This window comes from Heliconius melpomene, chromosome 3 (assembly GCF_056956725.1).
Source record: "Heliconius melpomene rosina isolate 202511_hmr_F chromosome 3, ASM5695672v1, whole genome shotgun sequence".
In the NCBI taxonomy this organism is placed as follows: domain Eukaryota; kingdom Metazoa; phylum Arthropoda; class Insecta; order Lepidoptera; family Nymphalidae; genus Heliconius; species Heliconius melpomene.
Genome location: NC_140391.1, coordinates 10,077,482 through 10,091,215, shown reverse-complemented (window position 1 = coordinate 10,091,215; position 13,734 = coordinate 10,077,482). Strand labels below are relative to the sequence as shown.

Here is a 13,734-nt window from a genome sequence, read left to right as displayed (position 1 = left end):
TCATCTCAGTTTCATCGGATAGGAATGCTAAACAACCTTTCCACTATTGTTTGTCTTTAGGTCTAGGTCTTGATAAAGTATTTTTTTTAATATAAATTGTGATATTTTATAGATATGTAGGTAGTAGCTTCACACTGTATCTCGCACACGGCATGGTAGGCAGGCGGAACCTAAGTGTTACGACACTTCCTGTTGCCCACTTTCCGCCGAATTCTGGAAACATTGCGTGTTGAGTGGCGGAACTGAACGCCAAGCTTTTCCTCGACATCAGCCTGAAGAAATGAAAATATTAAGTGTTTCATTTCCGTGAGTGGGAATCAAACCCACAACCTGTCGTGCTTACAGCCACACCTTTGCGTCTCTGTGCCACAACTGGCTTCCAATATAGGTAGTAGCTGTTTTAAAAAGATATTTGTCAATACATTTTCTATTCTCGTACAATAATAGCTTTACCTTTGTGGAATCAGTCTTTACTTCTTTTTCTTTTCTTACTAGGTTATATTGTCAAGTAACACAGTATCAGTTTATGTAATTACATGTCAACCTAGATAGTGCCCTAGATCATATTCCAAGAAACGGCGACATACATGTAAAGACAATTCTCTAATAGGTACGTCGCTCTATATTGTATTTACAGTCGTCGTCTATGATAATGTCTTGTGTGTAAATTTACTTTATTTTTCACAGGTTATTCACGAATTATTTAATTTATTAAAACACTTAAATAAAATGACACTATTGTGAACGGTTTACCAGCTATCTATCGATTTCTTCCTTTTGTGTCAGAGACGATATAACACTGCCATAATTCAGGACACCGGATAGAAAACGATCTTCAATCTCGTAGAGTTCAGGTAGACATTCTTCTCTTTATGAATCGTTAATACTCTATTTAATTTCATTGTGATTAGATAGAGCGTAGTGGACGGCGTATGACTGTAAAAGCGACGGTCGTGGATTCAATCCTCACGCAGGGCAATGATTTAATTCTATTCTAAATGCGGGATATAGCGTGAAGCTGTTTAAATATTTTTGTTCGTTTAAATCTAAGAACTTCATATTAAAAGCAAATAAAAACCATTTAGTGCCATCATAATTTGCACGCTTAAATACACACAGTATATATAAATATGTAATTTGAAAAGTTATCGTATTTTTAATCCATTAGCGAGCAAATTGAGGGGCGCGAGTTGAAGATAATTGAAATGCGGGACTAACGTTATTCTAATTTATACGATAGTTGCGGGTAGCTATAGGGAAACATGTTTTAATTAAATTAACCTAAAACTTTGCAAAATATTTATTGAAGAAACTACATTTATGATAGTATATTTAGAATTAGGATTTTTATATTTAAATCTAGTAGAACATAATTATGATAAAATTAGATTGGCATTGTTTTATCATGGGTTGTCCGATTAATAAACATTTTTTTTTATTAGGACTCATTCGATTGCACTGTGAGACAGTTAACGTTTCAATTATTTACTAGTATCTAGTAATATTGAGTATCTTGCTCTCTGTATGCCCTGCTATATGCGGGATACTGCGTGAAGCTAACAAAAAAAATAACCCGCATACGAGCTATGAATAAATCTCTTTGCTACTCATTAATTAGATACACGTTGGGTGCAACCACAAAACTACCTTTATCTCCCTGAATGACGTCTAAAATATTATGAAGATTTTTTCATTTTTTCTAGAAAGACCCAATCAAAATTATATTGATATTTATAACAAAATAATCTTAAGGAAACTTACTTATTATAAGTGTAAGAAATCGTTCGTAACAACTTGATACATCGTGGGAAAAGTACTTTTTTTATTCTTTCGTCGTCGCTTGTCGTAATAGCGTCTTTGTTCGCGTTTCAATCAATCCATTCGATTGTCTTAATGTATTTTACTTTCACTTGCTATCTTTCTATTCCTATTTAAATATCTTTTCGGTTCAAATGATTTGCAATTACCAAATTATGGTTATTTAACATTGTATTTTTTTTTCTATTTTGTGTATAATATTAAAATATAAAATTCTAAGTATTAGTATTGTCTATTATATTTTTTATCTCATTCGTTCAGGTTTCCTTTTGCAAATGATAAGTTTGTTATAGTACCGACGTAATTTAAATTATATTTTTCACATAAATAAATGGTATCTAATAACAATAGAAAGTAAGTAATAACTTCCGTGTTTTCTTGTAATGGTAGTTTTCGTTAGGTAACATGTTTCTATTCTTTTAATTTTATGCAAATATGGCTATGGATTTTCGTAATTATCTAATAATAATTAATTCTGTTTCATATAAACGTATTTTAAACTCTTGCTATTATTTGTATTTACTACGAAATCCGTTCTAATAACGGCTTCATTAACATGATTTGATACTGAGGTGTCCATATCTTATTACGCGGCTATATACATTTAGTTTTATTTCATTCATATTTAATTATTTATGATGAACATTTGACAAACTCATAGTTTGAAAGAAAAGTCTCATTAGTATTAAAGAAAGGAGAATATTTAAAAATTTAAACGCAGCAGGACTCGAACCCGCGCCTCTTGCAAGCGCTCGTCGAGATTGTCATAGACACGCTTATTATAACATTTTTTTTATTGTTACTCATAGTTTTTTAACGTTACCATGGTTACGGCAAAAGCATAAAGGTCATCCATCACACTTGCGCCATACAGACGTTTCACTCCAATTACCATAATAGTTGGGTGCATCGCGAAATTCCATAACACCACTTTCACCTGTATCTGGATGCCGGCCTTGCTTTCATGACGGATAGTTCTAGCTCTCTGTGAATTACTTTTCCTTCTAATATTTTAGTTATAATTACGTTTTTGTTCATTTCGGTTCACCAGATGGAACCTAATGTCGAGACATTCTTTTCGCCCTAATTTTTGAGACATTGCGTGTCACGTGGCGGTGTTTAAGTTTTAATGTTCTTGTAATTGACGATTTCGTTTTCATATTTCTTGTTGTCCAATGTTTTCTACGTCTAGCAACCTTCATGCTGGATTATTTATTGCATATTTTGGATTTTATTGTCCATATAATATTGTAGAGGTAGTGGAATTTAAGTTGTTGCGCAGGAGCACAAAATATGACTGTTAACGCGACAGATTGTGGGTTCGATTTCCACTCGAGGAAACTTAATATTAATTATATTTTCATTTCCTTGCTCTGGTGTCGGGGCAAAGTGTGGCGTTGAGTTCCGCGACTCAACACGCACTGCCTCCAGATTTCGGCGACAAGTTCGGTGACTATGATTTTTTTTTACTTTAGTATATAATCTCTCTCGTTATAATGCCCAATTAAATGCATTATAATAAAATAAAGATAAATAAATAAAATATTAATATTTATTTGAAAACCAAGACTACCTTTGGTAAAAATTGTTAAAATCAAATCTAAATTATGAGATACTAATGACTTGTAGTAAAAGTAAAATAAAAACACACAGTTCGTTCTCTATATATAAAACTCACTTCCTGCATTGTCAACTTTTTGCCTCTAGTTCATCGACGTTTATTTTATGAAGAAATTTTAAAATTACTTTTTAATATGTTATAGATTATAGAGTACTTTGTGTTAAATTTTTATTATTAACTTTATAAGAGTAAGTAAATTACGTATAAATACGTAGCTATTATAGGGCAAAAAATATCTACGCGTTTTCACTAATATCAGGGTAGACAGATTGAACATAGTATCACGACACTCCTTTTCGTGCTTCTCCAATCATTGTTGTTCTGTTCAGGACAAGGAAATAAAAATAATTCATTTCTTTCAGTGGGAATTAAACCTACAATCTTTTTTACATTTTAAAGTGTTATTCTACACCTAGGTAAGAAAAATATTTTTTATAAACCCGCGCTTTGAGACCGTCAAAAACTATTATGCCCGAGTACAAAGTCGACTAGGTTCAAATTTTTATGTTTCTAAAAGAGAACGAACCCATAATCATTGCGTATACAGTCAAAATCTGATCCACTGCGCATTGATGGTATTAAATAATTGTAGAGTACTATTAAACCTTCTATATTTGTAGATCCCATTTGCCCTTAAATGTAAATTGCAAAATAAGAAAGCTCCTACAGGCAACACGAACGCCGTTTCCACAAATTGAATTGCACTGAATTAAAAGCAATCATACCAACGACCTTTAGTTTTCGCTTCTCTTATGTAACTGACCAGTTCATTGACACCACTAAAACAGTAGCTTCTTATATTACACTGTGGTTAGAGTGGTTTTATTATAAAACTATAATAATATGCGGGAACTCTTTTTAAATGTAGTTATTGTTAGAAATAAATGAAGGTAGATCGAATTAAAGTAGGTTAGAGGAAATAGATTTTTTATGCTTTTTGTATATGAAACTCATAATGATGATGATCGTCTTGTATGCATTGGCATATACGAGTGTTACTGATGTTTTTTTATCTTCACTTTGTATCCCGCACGTAGCAAGCTAGAGGGAACCTGGGAACCTAGTGTAAAAAAATCGTTCTTCACTTTACTTAGAATTCTAAACGCATTGCATGTTGAGTGGCGGAACTTAACGCGCTTTGTCTCATTATCAGAACGAAAAATTAAAATGTTATATAATTTATTTTCTCGAGTGGGAATCGAACCTACAATCTGACGCATTTATAGTTGTACGCTTGTGCCCCTGCGTCACGACTGGCCAAACTCAAAATATTGTATTATATCTTAATTTTTACCTAAAGAAATCTTTATGGAAAGAGAAACTACATAGGTATGTTGTAAATAAGTTATTCTATATCTTATATATATAAAATCGAAAGGTCACTCATTCATCACGAAATCTCAGAAACTACATGTGCTAGGAATCTTAAATTTTGCATAGGAGTTACTTATAGGACGTAGGTGCTCGCTAAGACAGGAATTTGCAATATTCGATTTCTAAGGGGTTGTTTTTGGGGTCGACAGTTTGTATGAAACTTCGTTACTACAAATGCTAGAAGTCTCAAATTTTGCATAGACGTCACTAGGACGTAGCCACGGAGACAGAAATTAATAATAACATAGTTCACGCGGGTGAAACCGTGAACGGGCCGCTAGTTCTACATATAGGTAAGCTACGAATCAATAGAAGTTTTACAAATTAATCTAATGTAAAATCAGTTCACAAGAAAATCTCAAAGTACAGAAAAAGAATTGAAGCCCCTCATGTAAAAAGTTGAAGGGCCATCGAATTATGTTCGCGTCAGATTCAGGTCAAGGGATCTTGTAATAACTGAGCTCGCGTCTTGGAGAAATGCTGCCCAACGACCGTGAAAATGTTTCATATAAAACAATGCTATAGGTGGAGGTACCCACTGGAGACAGTTTCGTGTTGTATTTTGAGTTATAATAGTTTAAGGGGAGAACATTTAAATGGAAACCTAGAAATTTTCAGGACATATATAAACGTTGATGAGACAAGTTGTCATATTGCATGGTATATGTAGATAGAAATAAATAGCGATCAGTATTGCCGCTAAAATTCCATAGGTGTTAGTGAATGAGGAAGGAACTGAGTATTTCCTCCGTTCCAACTACTAGGCTAAATATTTATTTTTTTATTTATGTAACAAATAATATTATTTCGACATTAATTACATTAATTTTTCCAATGAAAATAATATTTCCACCACTGCAGATAAACATCCTTAGCAATAAAATGATAGAACCTTGAAGAAGCGGTCGGTTCTACTAGTAAAATAACACCAGCGGTTAGTAAGTCTTCAGTTACGTGTTTTTGTGTATTTTTATCCGACCCGGTACCATGTGGCCGGTGGGTGTTATAATTATTATGGGAACGAACTGCGTTCGATGTTGGAAAACAATCGACGGATGGACTTCCTTGTAATGTTTCTTCTTGTCGGATAAAAAACACGCTTTTGGCGGACTCCATTATTTATTCTGTTCGTGGTGCTTGATTTAATGTGACATGTATATACATTGTTTTTTATTTACTCAGTTACTTACATGTGTATAGAGAGAATTCATAAGAAATCATAGGTAAAGTAGTAGATATATCGCACTCACAAACTCTCTTTATAAATTAGCCAAGAGTTTGCTTAGATTGTCTTTAAAATAAATATTTAAAATCTAAATTACACTTTGATATTGTTATATTTATTACTTTGTACACTTCTTCGTTTTCCGTTTCCGTTTCAGCGTTTTATGCTGCGTTATATGCATTAGATAATTTTATCTTATAAACAAATACGTTTGTATATTTTTCATTCATAATGAGTATTTTTTTGGGTTGTACCGCAAATATTCTAAAACGTATTATTCGAGGTTCATTCATTACTTTTTGGTGTTTAGCCAAGTAATTAAAATTATTTACACATCTTCAAAGTATTTCCACTTCTAGTTTTTTACTATTATAAATATCTAAATATTTTGTAATAATTGTCATTTTAAATATAATGGCACTTAAATTGTTTCACAAAAGAAAAAGATTATGCCTTCAATTCTAATTTAAAACGAAAGTATCCTCAGTATTTATTATTTCTATATTTTTCTGGCTGTTTATATTATCTGACCTATTTTCGATGATGTCTAAAACGGTGTTATTCAGTACGTTGTTTATTGTTTTAGGCTCTGGAAGAGTAATGGTCGCTTTACTATAATATTTCTTAGCATCAAATACTTGATCAGTGTTGCTCTGAAATATTGAGGCTATTTTAAAATTCACTTGCGATAAGTGAGAAGATGCGCGGGGCAAATCTTGCTTGCAATGTTTTTACACGTTTTATTAAAAAGTATTTTTCTAAAAGATATATAAAAAATATACAGTAGTAGCTTTACGCTGTATTTCAAGGAAGGATCCTGGCAACCTAGTGTCAAGACACTCCGTGTGATGTAATTGGAGTTAAGACAATTCCGTTTCTTTCGTTCACTTTCCGCCGAATTCTGGAGCCGTTGGATGTTGTGAACGTCGCGCTTCGCCTCGTTACAACACCGAAGAAATTAAACATTTAATATTTAATTGAACCTGCAACCTGTTGCTTTTACGGTCGCACGCTTGTGCTACTGCGCCACGACTGACCTAAATTTTCCAGTAGTAGTTTACCAATTTTTAACATTAATATTAATAATTATTCTTACGCGCGAAGTAATAACCTCGATTATTGCTATTATTTCAATAGATATACATATATCTAAATGTATCAACAAAAGATATATTAAATTAATGTTATAAAACTGATATTACGACCTTCCACTTCAAATATTCGTAATATCGTAAAAATACCGATGCGTCTTAACTATTACGATGTTATCTCCATCCTGACGCCATGCTAATTTTATACGCGATAGATAACCGTGCCAAGTTTACTACGGCCGTACCCAATGCATCATTCATGTTGAACCGGCTTTCAAAATAACTCGCCACTCATTAAACTATCTAACTAGCAGGCGATTCGGTAACGATGCGAAGCAATCATAACGGAAACACAATATAAAAGTAAGGAATATACCCAAATAACAATAATAAAAGTGACAAAATGAACCGCGACTACTACAAAGTGATGTTCTCCAGCAAGAACTCCAACCGTTCGAGTGTGATGGACAGTCACGACGTCCTAGACAACGACACGGAGTTCAATGCTAACCAGTTCAAACTGTACGACGACTTCACGACGGATTTGCGTTTTAACTTCAATGCGTTGAGGAACTTTCACGAGGTCGTGAGGAATGAAGTTAGGCGGAGAGGCGATCCCAACGACTCCGGCGTGGACGTTGAGAATGGCAACCCGTTGGATGACGCCACCGCGTCTAATGATAGCGATTTGGTAAGTTTGTCGTGTAGCTAGCGTCATCGATATTCAGAACCGTTTACGATATTTATTTTTTCTCTTATTTTTTTATATTATTAATTTCATTTCATTTTGTATATCACCTGTACAGGAAATTGATTTAGACATGTATTATATATATCAGACACTTCTAGTTTTAAATAGAGTTAATTATATAAAAGTTGAATCGAATTAGTCAGTTTGCGGAGTCCATTTGTCGGCGCTAAGTCATTGTGTTAGCGGAACATTAGCATGCCTCGTTTGTTGTCCATTCGTTCGCCGTCGCCCATTGTTATTTGAAACTATGCAACATAAACAATAATACATTCATTTAGCTTCCTTTTATTTTTATCGACATCGAAATATTGCAAAAAAATTTTATAAAAATCAAAACAATGTTCTCTTTTGATTAATTTAGTAGATTAATCATAAAATAAATTCATTTTATTGGTGGTAATCACATATGGACTTGAGTAAGTTTCTTCTCTAAAGACCATAAAAAATCGTGAACTGGATTATACCTAAGAGTGCATTTCATACCAGCACTTTAAATTACACATAAAAGAAATGCTTGATGACGACCACAATCTACTTTCTCCATTAAACGTCAGCCTTAATGATTGTATGGACATTACAATTTCTTGTGTCCGCAGACACGTCCGTCATCATTACCGGCATGTGCTATATTCTGAGTTCGATTCTTGCCAATAAATCAAAGAAAAACAAATGCTGAAGCAAATAATTATAAACAAAGAATTCATAAAAGAAATAAACTAAATAAATATTTAATTAAACTATTTTCCTTCTTATTGGCTTTTATTCTATAAATATTTATTATATTTTATTATAATTATGTAGTGCGTCACTTGCTACTTAAGTACCCACATATTGTAACAATACTCGGAAGTGCAATATGATGCTCAAAAATTCCGTTATGAATACAACGCCTTATGATTTTTGTGCTAATTTATAAAATACCGCTCGTTGTGTGTGTTTGTATGTGCAAGGAACTATGTTACAGAACTTTGATATAAAGAGCATTATTTTGTAGGTCAGCTTTACATTTGAGCACAAGTTTTATTTCTTGTATATTTAATTATCTTTTAAAATGTTATACCGACGAACAACATGCGTGAGTTCTGCCTGCGTTTCAGTTGAATGACCTTGACCGGATAGCCAATAATTCTTTTGGCTGCATTTTTACGAGTCGATTGCCTTACGAGTTTTAAAATGCAGCCTTGACTTCAATTTCTTTTGATAATTATTGGATTTAAAAATTTCCACGTTTTATTGTTTCAGTTGGAGAACGAAGTTATGGTAGATCCTTGGAGCAGTATGGACTCCTCGAATTCACCATTAACTGACTCTGGACCCTCTGCCAGTGAAGACTGCACCCCTTCTACTTCAAGTGAACCCCATCGCGGGCCCTTAGATACATCTTCCCCTGTATCACCGGACACGCGCCGCTTTGTTGACCCAAAAGACACCAAAACGAAATACTCCAAACACCTTACCCCCAAAACAAAAGACAAAGCGCGGAGTCGTGATCTAACACTCGAATTAGATAACCTCGAACATGATCCCATGTCACGCCGCCCGCATTTCCTTGATGACGACTACCAGCTGCCGTCAAAATCGAATATCGAATGTCGAATCCCTAAACCACACTTCCTCGATCACTCGCCTTCCCCGGACGAATTCGATGAACGTAGTGACATAACAAATCCAAACTTTTTAGAAGATGAAGCAGAAGGTGATGACAATCAAGTACAAAAGAAAGCTGGTGCTCTTCCAAAGAAATCAACGAAACCACAGTCTTCCTACACAAATCAAGAAGACCGACCGCACAGAACAAATTATAGAAGTACTTTACATTATGGACTGGAAAATGCAGCAAGATCGACCGAACGAGACAAAAGAGCCTCACAGCTATATCGTGGCACGTGGCCGGGAGAAAGAGATGTGTGGACATCTCATGATTCTTCCAGTGTTCGTAGTTTCTCTAGCAACGGATCAGACTGTCCACGACCTTCGTCTAACTTAGAAAACAAAATGGAATGTGTGTGTTCTCTGATATCTTTACTTAGTTTGTCACCAGAAAACAATGCAGATCTAAGCGGGCCGCTCTTAGATATGAGTAGATCTGTAGAAAGTTGTATAGCAATGAGACAAGCAGGGTGTATTCCTTTATTGGTCCAATTAATTCATTCAAAAGTAGCTAGAGAAACTAGAGATCGTGCAGCAAAAGCGTTAAGAAATATAATACATACTCAAACAGATGATAAAGCTGGTAGACGAGAAGCTAGAGTATGGAGATTATTAGAACAGGTCAGAGAATATTGTTACGTACTAGAGGATTTAGTTGAAGCGAGAAAAGAAGGAAAAGAAGCGATAGAGGATGATGTAACGAAACATCCGAGTCAAAGTGTAGCTGCGTTAATGAAATTATCCTTTGATGAGGAACATCGTCATGTTGTTTGTCAATTAGGAGGCTTGCAAGCTCTAGCCGCATTAGTCAGCGGAGATCAAGCCGCACACGGGAGCAGAACTGACGATAACACGTGCTTGACAATGAGAAAATACGCTGGTATGACATTAACAAATTTGACATTCGGAGACGGAAACAACAAGTCATTATTGTGTTCTTTCAAGGACTTCATGTTGGCGCTGGTTGAACAACTGGAGTCTCCTAATGACGATATGAGACAAGTGAGTTATATAAAATAAATAATAATAAATTTCAATAATTTTCAATTAATGATTGTACTTTAAGATGTTAATGCAATTTTTTTTTTTTAGGTTACTGCAGCTGTGCTCAGAAACTTATCATGGAGAGCAGACACAAACAGCAAACAAGTCTTAAGAGAAGTAGGTGCTGTAAAGGGCCTCACAAGGGCAGCGATGACATGTCAAAAAGAAGCAACCCTGAAATCTGTTTTATCCGCCCTCTGGAATCTTACAGCACATTGTTCTATGAACAAAGTGGCTCTGTGCTCTGTGGACGGAGCATTAGGCTTTTTAGTAGATATGCTAAGTTATAATTCCCCTACAAAGACATTGGCAATAGTGGAGAACGCAGGTGGCATCATGCGTAATGTGTCGAGCCACATCGCAGTACGGGAAGATTACAGACAGATTCTCCGCGAGAGAAATTGTTTAAGTGTCTTGCTCCAGCACCTGAAGTCACCAAGTTTGACAGTAGTCAGTAATTCGTGCGGTACTCTTTGGAATCTGTCGGCGCGATGCCCTCAAGATCAACAGTTTCTGTGGGACCATGGGGCGGTACCGATGTTACGAAGTTTAATACACTCTAAACATAAAATGATTGCTATGGGCTCAAGCGCTGCTCTAAAAAATCTACTCAATTCTAAACCTGGCAAAACACATATTATATCACTAGACACTACGGCGAGAAGTATGAATTTACCAGCCTTACCGACCTTGGGGGCGAGGAAACAAAAGGCACTAGAGCAAGAACTAGATCAAAATCTAGCTGAAACTTGTGATAACATCGAACCTGCTACTTCTCCTAGTACGAGTAACAGAGAGGAGAAGAATTTGTTCACGGCTACTGAAAGACAAATCGCTATGAATTTAGAAAGACATAGAATGACGTCTAGTTCACCTCTCATGGGAACTTTAACATCTCAAATATCACTCAGCCATAGCGCACACTTAGCGAGCTATCTAAGTTGTAGTAATACGTTATTGAAAGGAACATTGGTGTCTCGTTCTTCAGGTAACAGTTCAACAAATGTCAATAGATCAGATAGCAAAGATTCCGTAACAAGCACCCATTCGGATTCAGTCTTTGAAAGAGGAGTACGACCTGGGAAAGTCCCTGTACCTACACCGAGAAATAAAGATCTGATGAAAATGGATACTGGAAGTGATACTTTCAAATCTTCCAAATCCTTAACAAAGGATTCAACGTACCTTCGATATTCAGGGCAACCCCCAATACCACCTCCAAGAAGTACAGAAATGAGAACTAATTATACAGAATCTGGTTACGACGTCGACCAAGATTCCTGTGATCAACCTATAGACTTTAGTAGAAAATACCCCGAAACTAAGGCTGAATCTGAACCCGTCGAGAAACCAAAAGCAGAAAAGAAATATTCTAAAAAAGATAATCCAAGCACGTTCGGAGATTACCAAGAGACTGATTTGGATCAACCAACTGATTATTCTTTACGTTATGCAGAACACCAATCTGAAAATGGTTCTGACATATCAGAGCCACCAGCGCCGTCAGTCCACGAAGACACTATAAAACATTTCGCGACAGAAGGCACTCCGTATGAAACTCCTATAATATTTTCTACAGCTACATCCATGTCGGACCTCCGGATAATTGGTAAAGACGGCAAACCTAAAACTTCAAGTGTCAAAGAGCATCCTGAAGCAATGACGCATTCAGATGAAAAGGACACCTGTTCTATAGAAGATCCTCCACACCATGACAACGATGTCGCAATATCAACACCGCCCCCAGTATCAATATCTGAGCCTGTAGTTGAAAAACGTGGACTTTTCGATACAAAATTCAGTTCGGGCATGATAAGTCCAGAGAAACCAGTGAATTATTGTGATGAAGGAACACCAGGATATTTTTCTAGGGTCAGTTCGCTAAGTAGCCTGGGTGAACCTACCGAAGAAGACAGTTTGGCGAAAAGAAATGCGCAAGCTTCTATCAATGTGGAACCGAGTCCACAAGAACAAAGTACTAGCAGCTCCGGGAAGGATAAAGAGGGTATGTTATTTCTTGTAACAATTTGTTAGAAAGTAATAAGACTCCTACAAAACAATACTGCCGTCATTACAAAAAAGGCACAAATAACATTTTGTAAATATCGAGAATACGGAGTTTAAAGTATTTTTTGGTTTTGTTGAAAAAAAAGGCCAATAACATTGGTTTTTAGAAAATGCAAATTTAAATACTTGCATTTATATAGTAAGTATAAGTCCATGGCATTGTAAAGATTTATTTTTAATGTGTATAATAAATAATTAGTTTATTTTTTTTCTACTTAACGTAAAAAGTAAAGTAAATTCTGAAATATTACGATTTAAAGGCACATATGACCAAATGCGCCTTTTCTTTGTAAAACCTTTGTGCAAGCATTCAAGACAGCCAATGTGAAAGGACACTTTTATTCAATTATGTCTTCTCATTGTAATATAATTAGTTAAATATTAGATATTAAATACTTTTCTATAAATAAAAGAAGCACTTGTGAAAAATTAACATTTATTTTTAAAAAGATTAAAGAAAAAAAATTATCAAATCAATTAAATATCTTATTTTTAAATTAGGAACCATTAAGTTATTATAAAACTATATAATATATCAATCAAGTAATTTAGTTAAGTTTAATGATTGTCACTTTAAGAAAATCTAGCACAAAATAATTGTCAGTATCATGACTGCTTTTATAAAAAAGTAAATTAAATTCTCTACGACAATTTGCTTAAGACATATTATTCATGTAAGCTCGCGGGTGGGATTTTTTTATTATAAATATCGATAGGCAGTCTTCAAAATCATAAAAATCTTGAACTTCCATCTTGTTTACTATAGTGCGAGAGCCAGTATCACATACAGCTTTACAGAAGTCTTCAAAGTCATAGATACGCTTTTTTTTTTAAAACATCTTTCCACCCTGTGGTGGAATTCATCTGCAGCCATGAATACGTGATCGGTTTCTAAGTACCGCAAAGTAATGGTTTCAAAGTTGTTCTCTGCAGAGTTTACTAAATATACTAAATACAAAAAAAGTATCCAGTTTTTATTTTGTCTCGATTTTGTATAAAAAGGCCCTAAAACAACTAGCAATATCCTCTTTTTTTCTACCAGATACCGCTTCATGCTACAGGGTGGGTAGGGTGTATAAATATGACCCAGTCC

At 34.9% G+C, this 13,734-nt stretch overlaps 1 protein-coding gene across 5 annotated transcripts in view; it reads left to right on the top strand.

Annotated features, from left to right (window-relative positions):
* LOC146540162 (uncharacterized) overlaps window positions 1-13,734 on the top strand; it is a 56,796-nt gene that overhangs the window by 26,305 nt on the left and 16,757 nt on the right. For 2 of the 5 annotated variants that reach the window (XM_085207375.1, XM_085207376.1), the window contains exons 2-4: window positions 7,444-7,820; window positions 9,123-10,532; window positions 10,623-12,579. In XM_085207375.1, the coding sequence (XP_085063501.1) occupies window positions 7,533-7,820; window positions 9,123-10,532; window positions 10,623-12,579 (3,655 nt within the window). In that variant the 5' untranslated portion in view covers window positions 7,444-7,532. Of the gene's footprint in view, window positions 1-7,440; window positions 7,821-9,122; window positions 10,533-10,622; window positions 12,580-13,734 lie in introns of all 5 variants that reach the window. The other 3 variants (XM_085207374.1, XM_085207373.1, XM_085207377.1) reach the window with 2 other exon arrangements.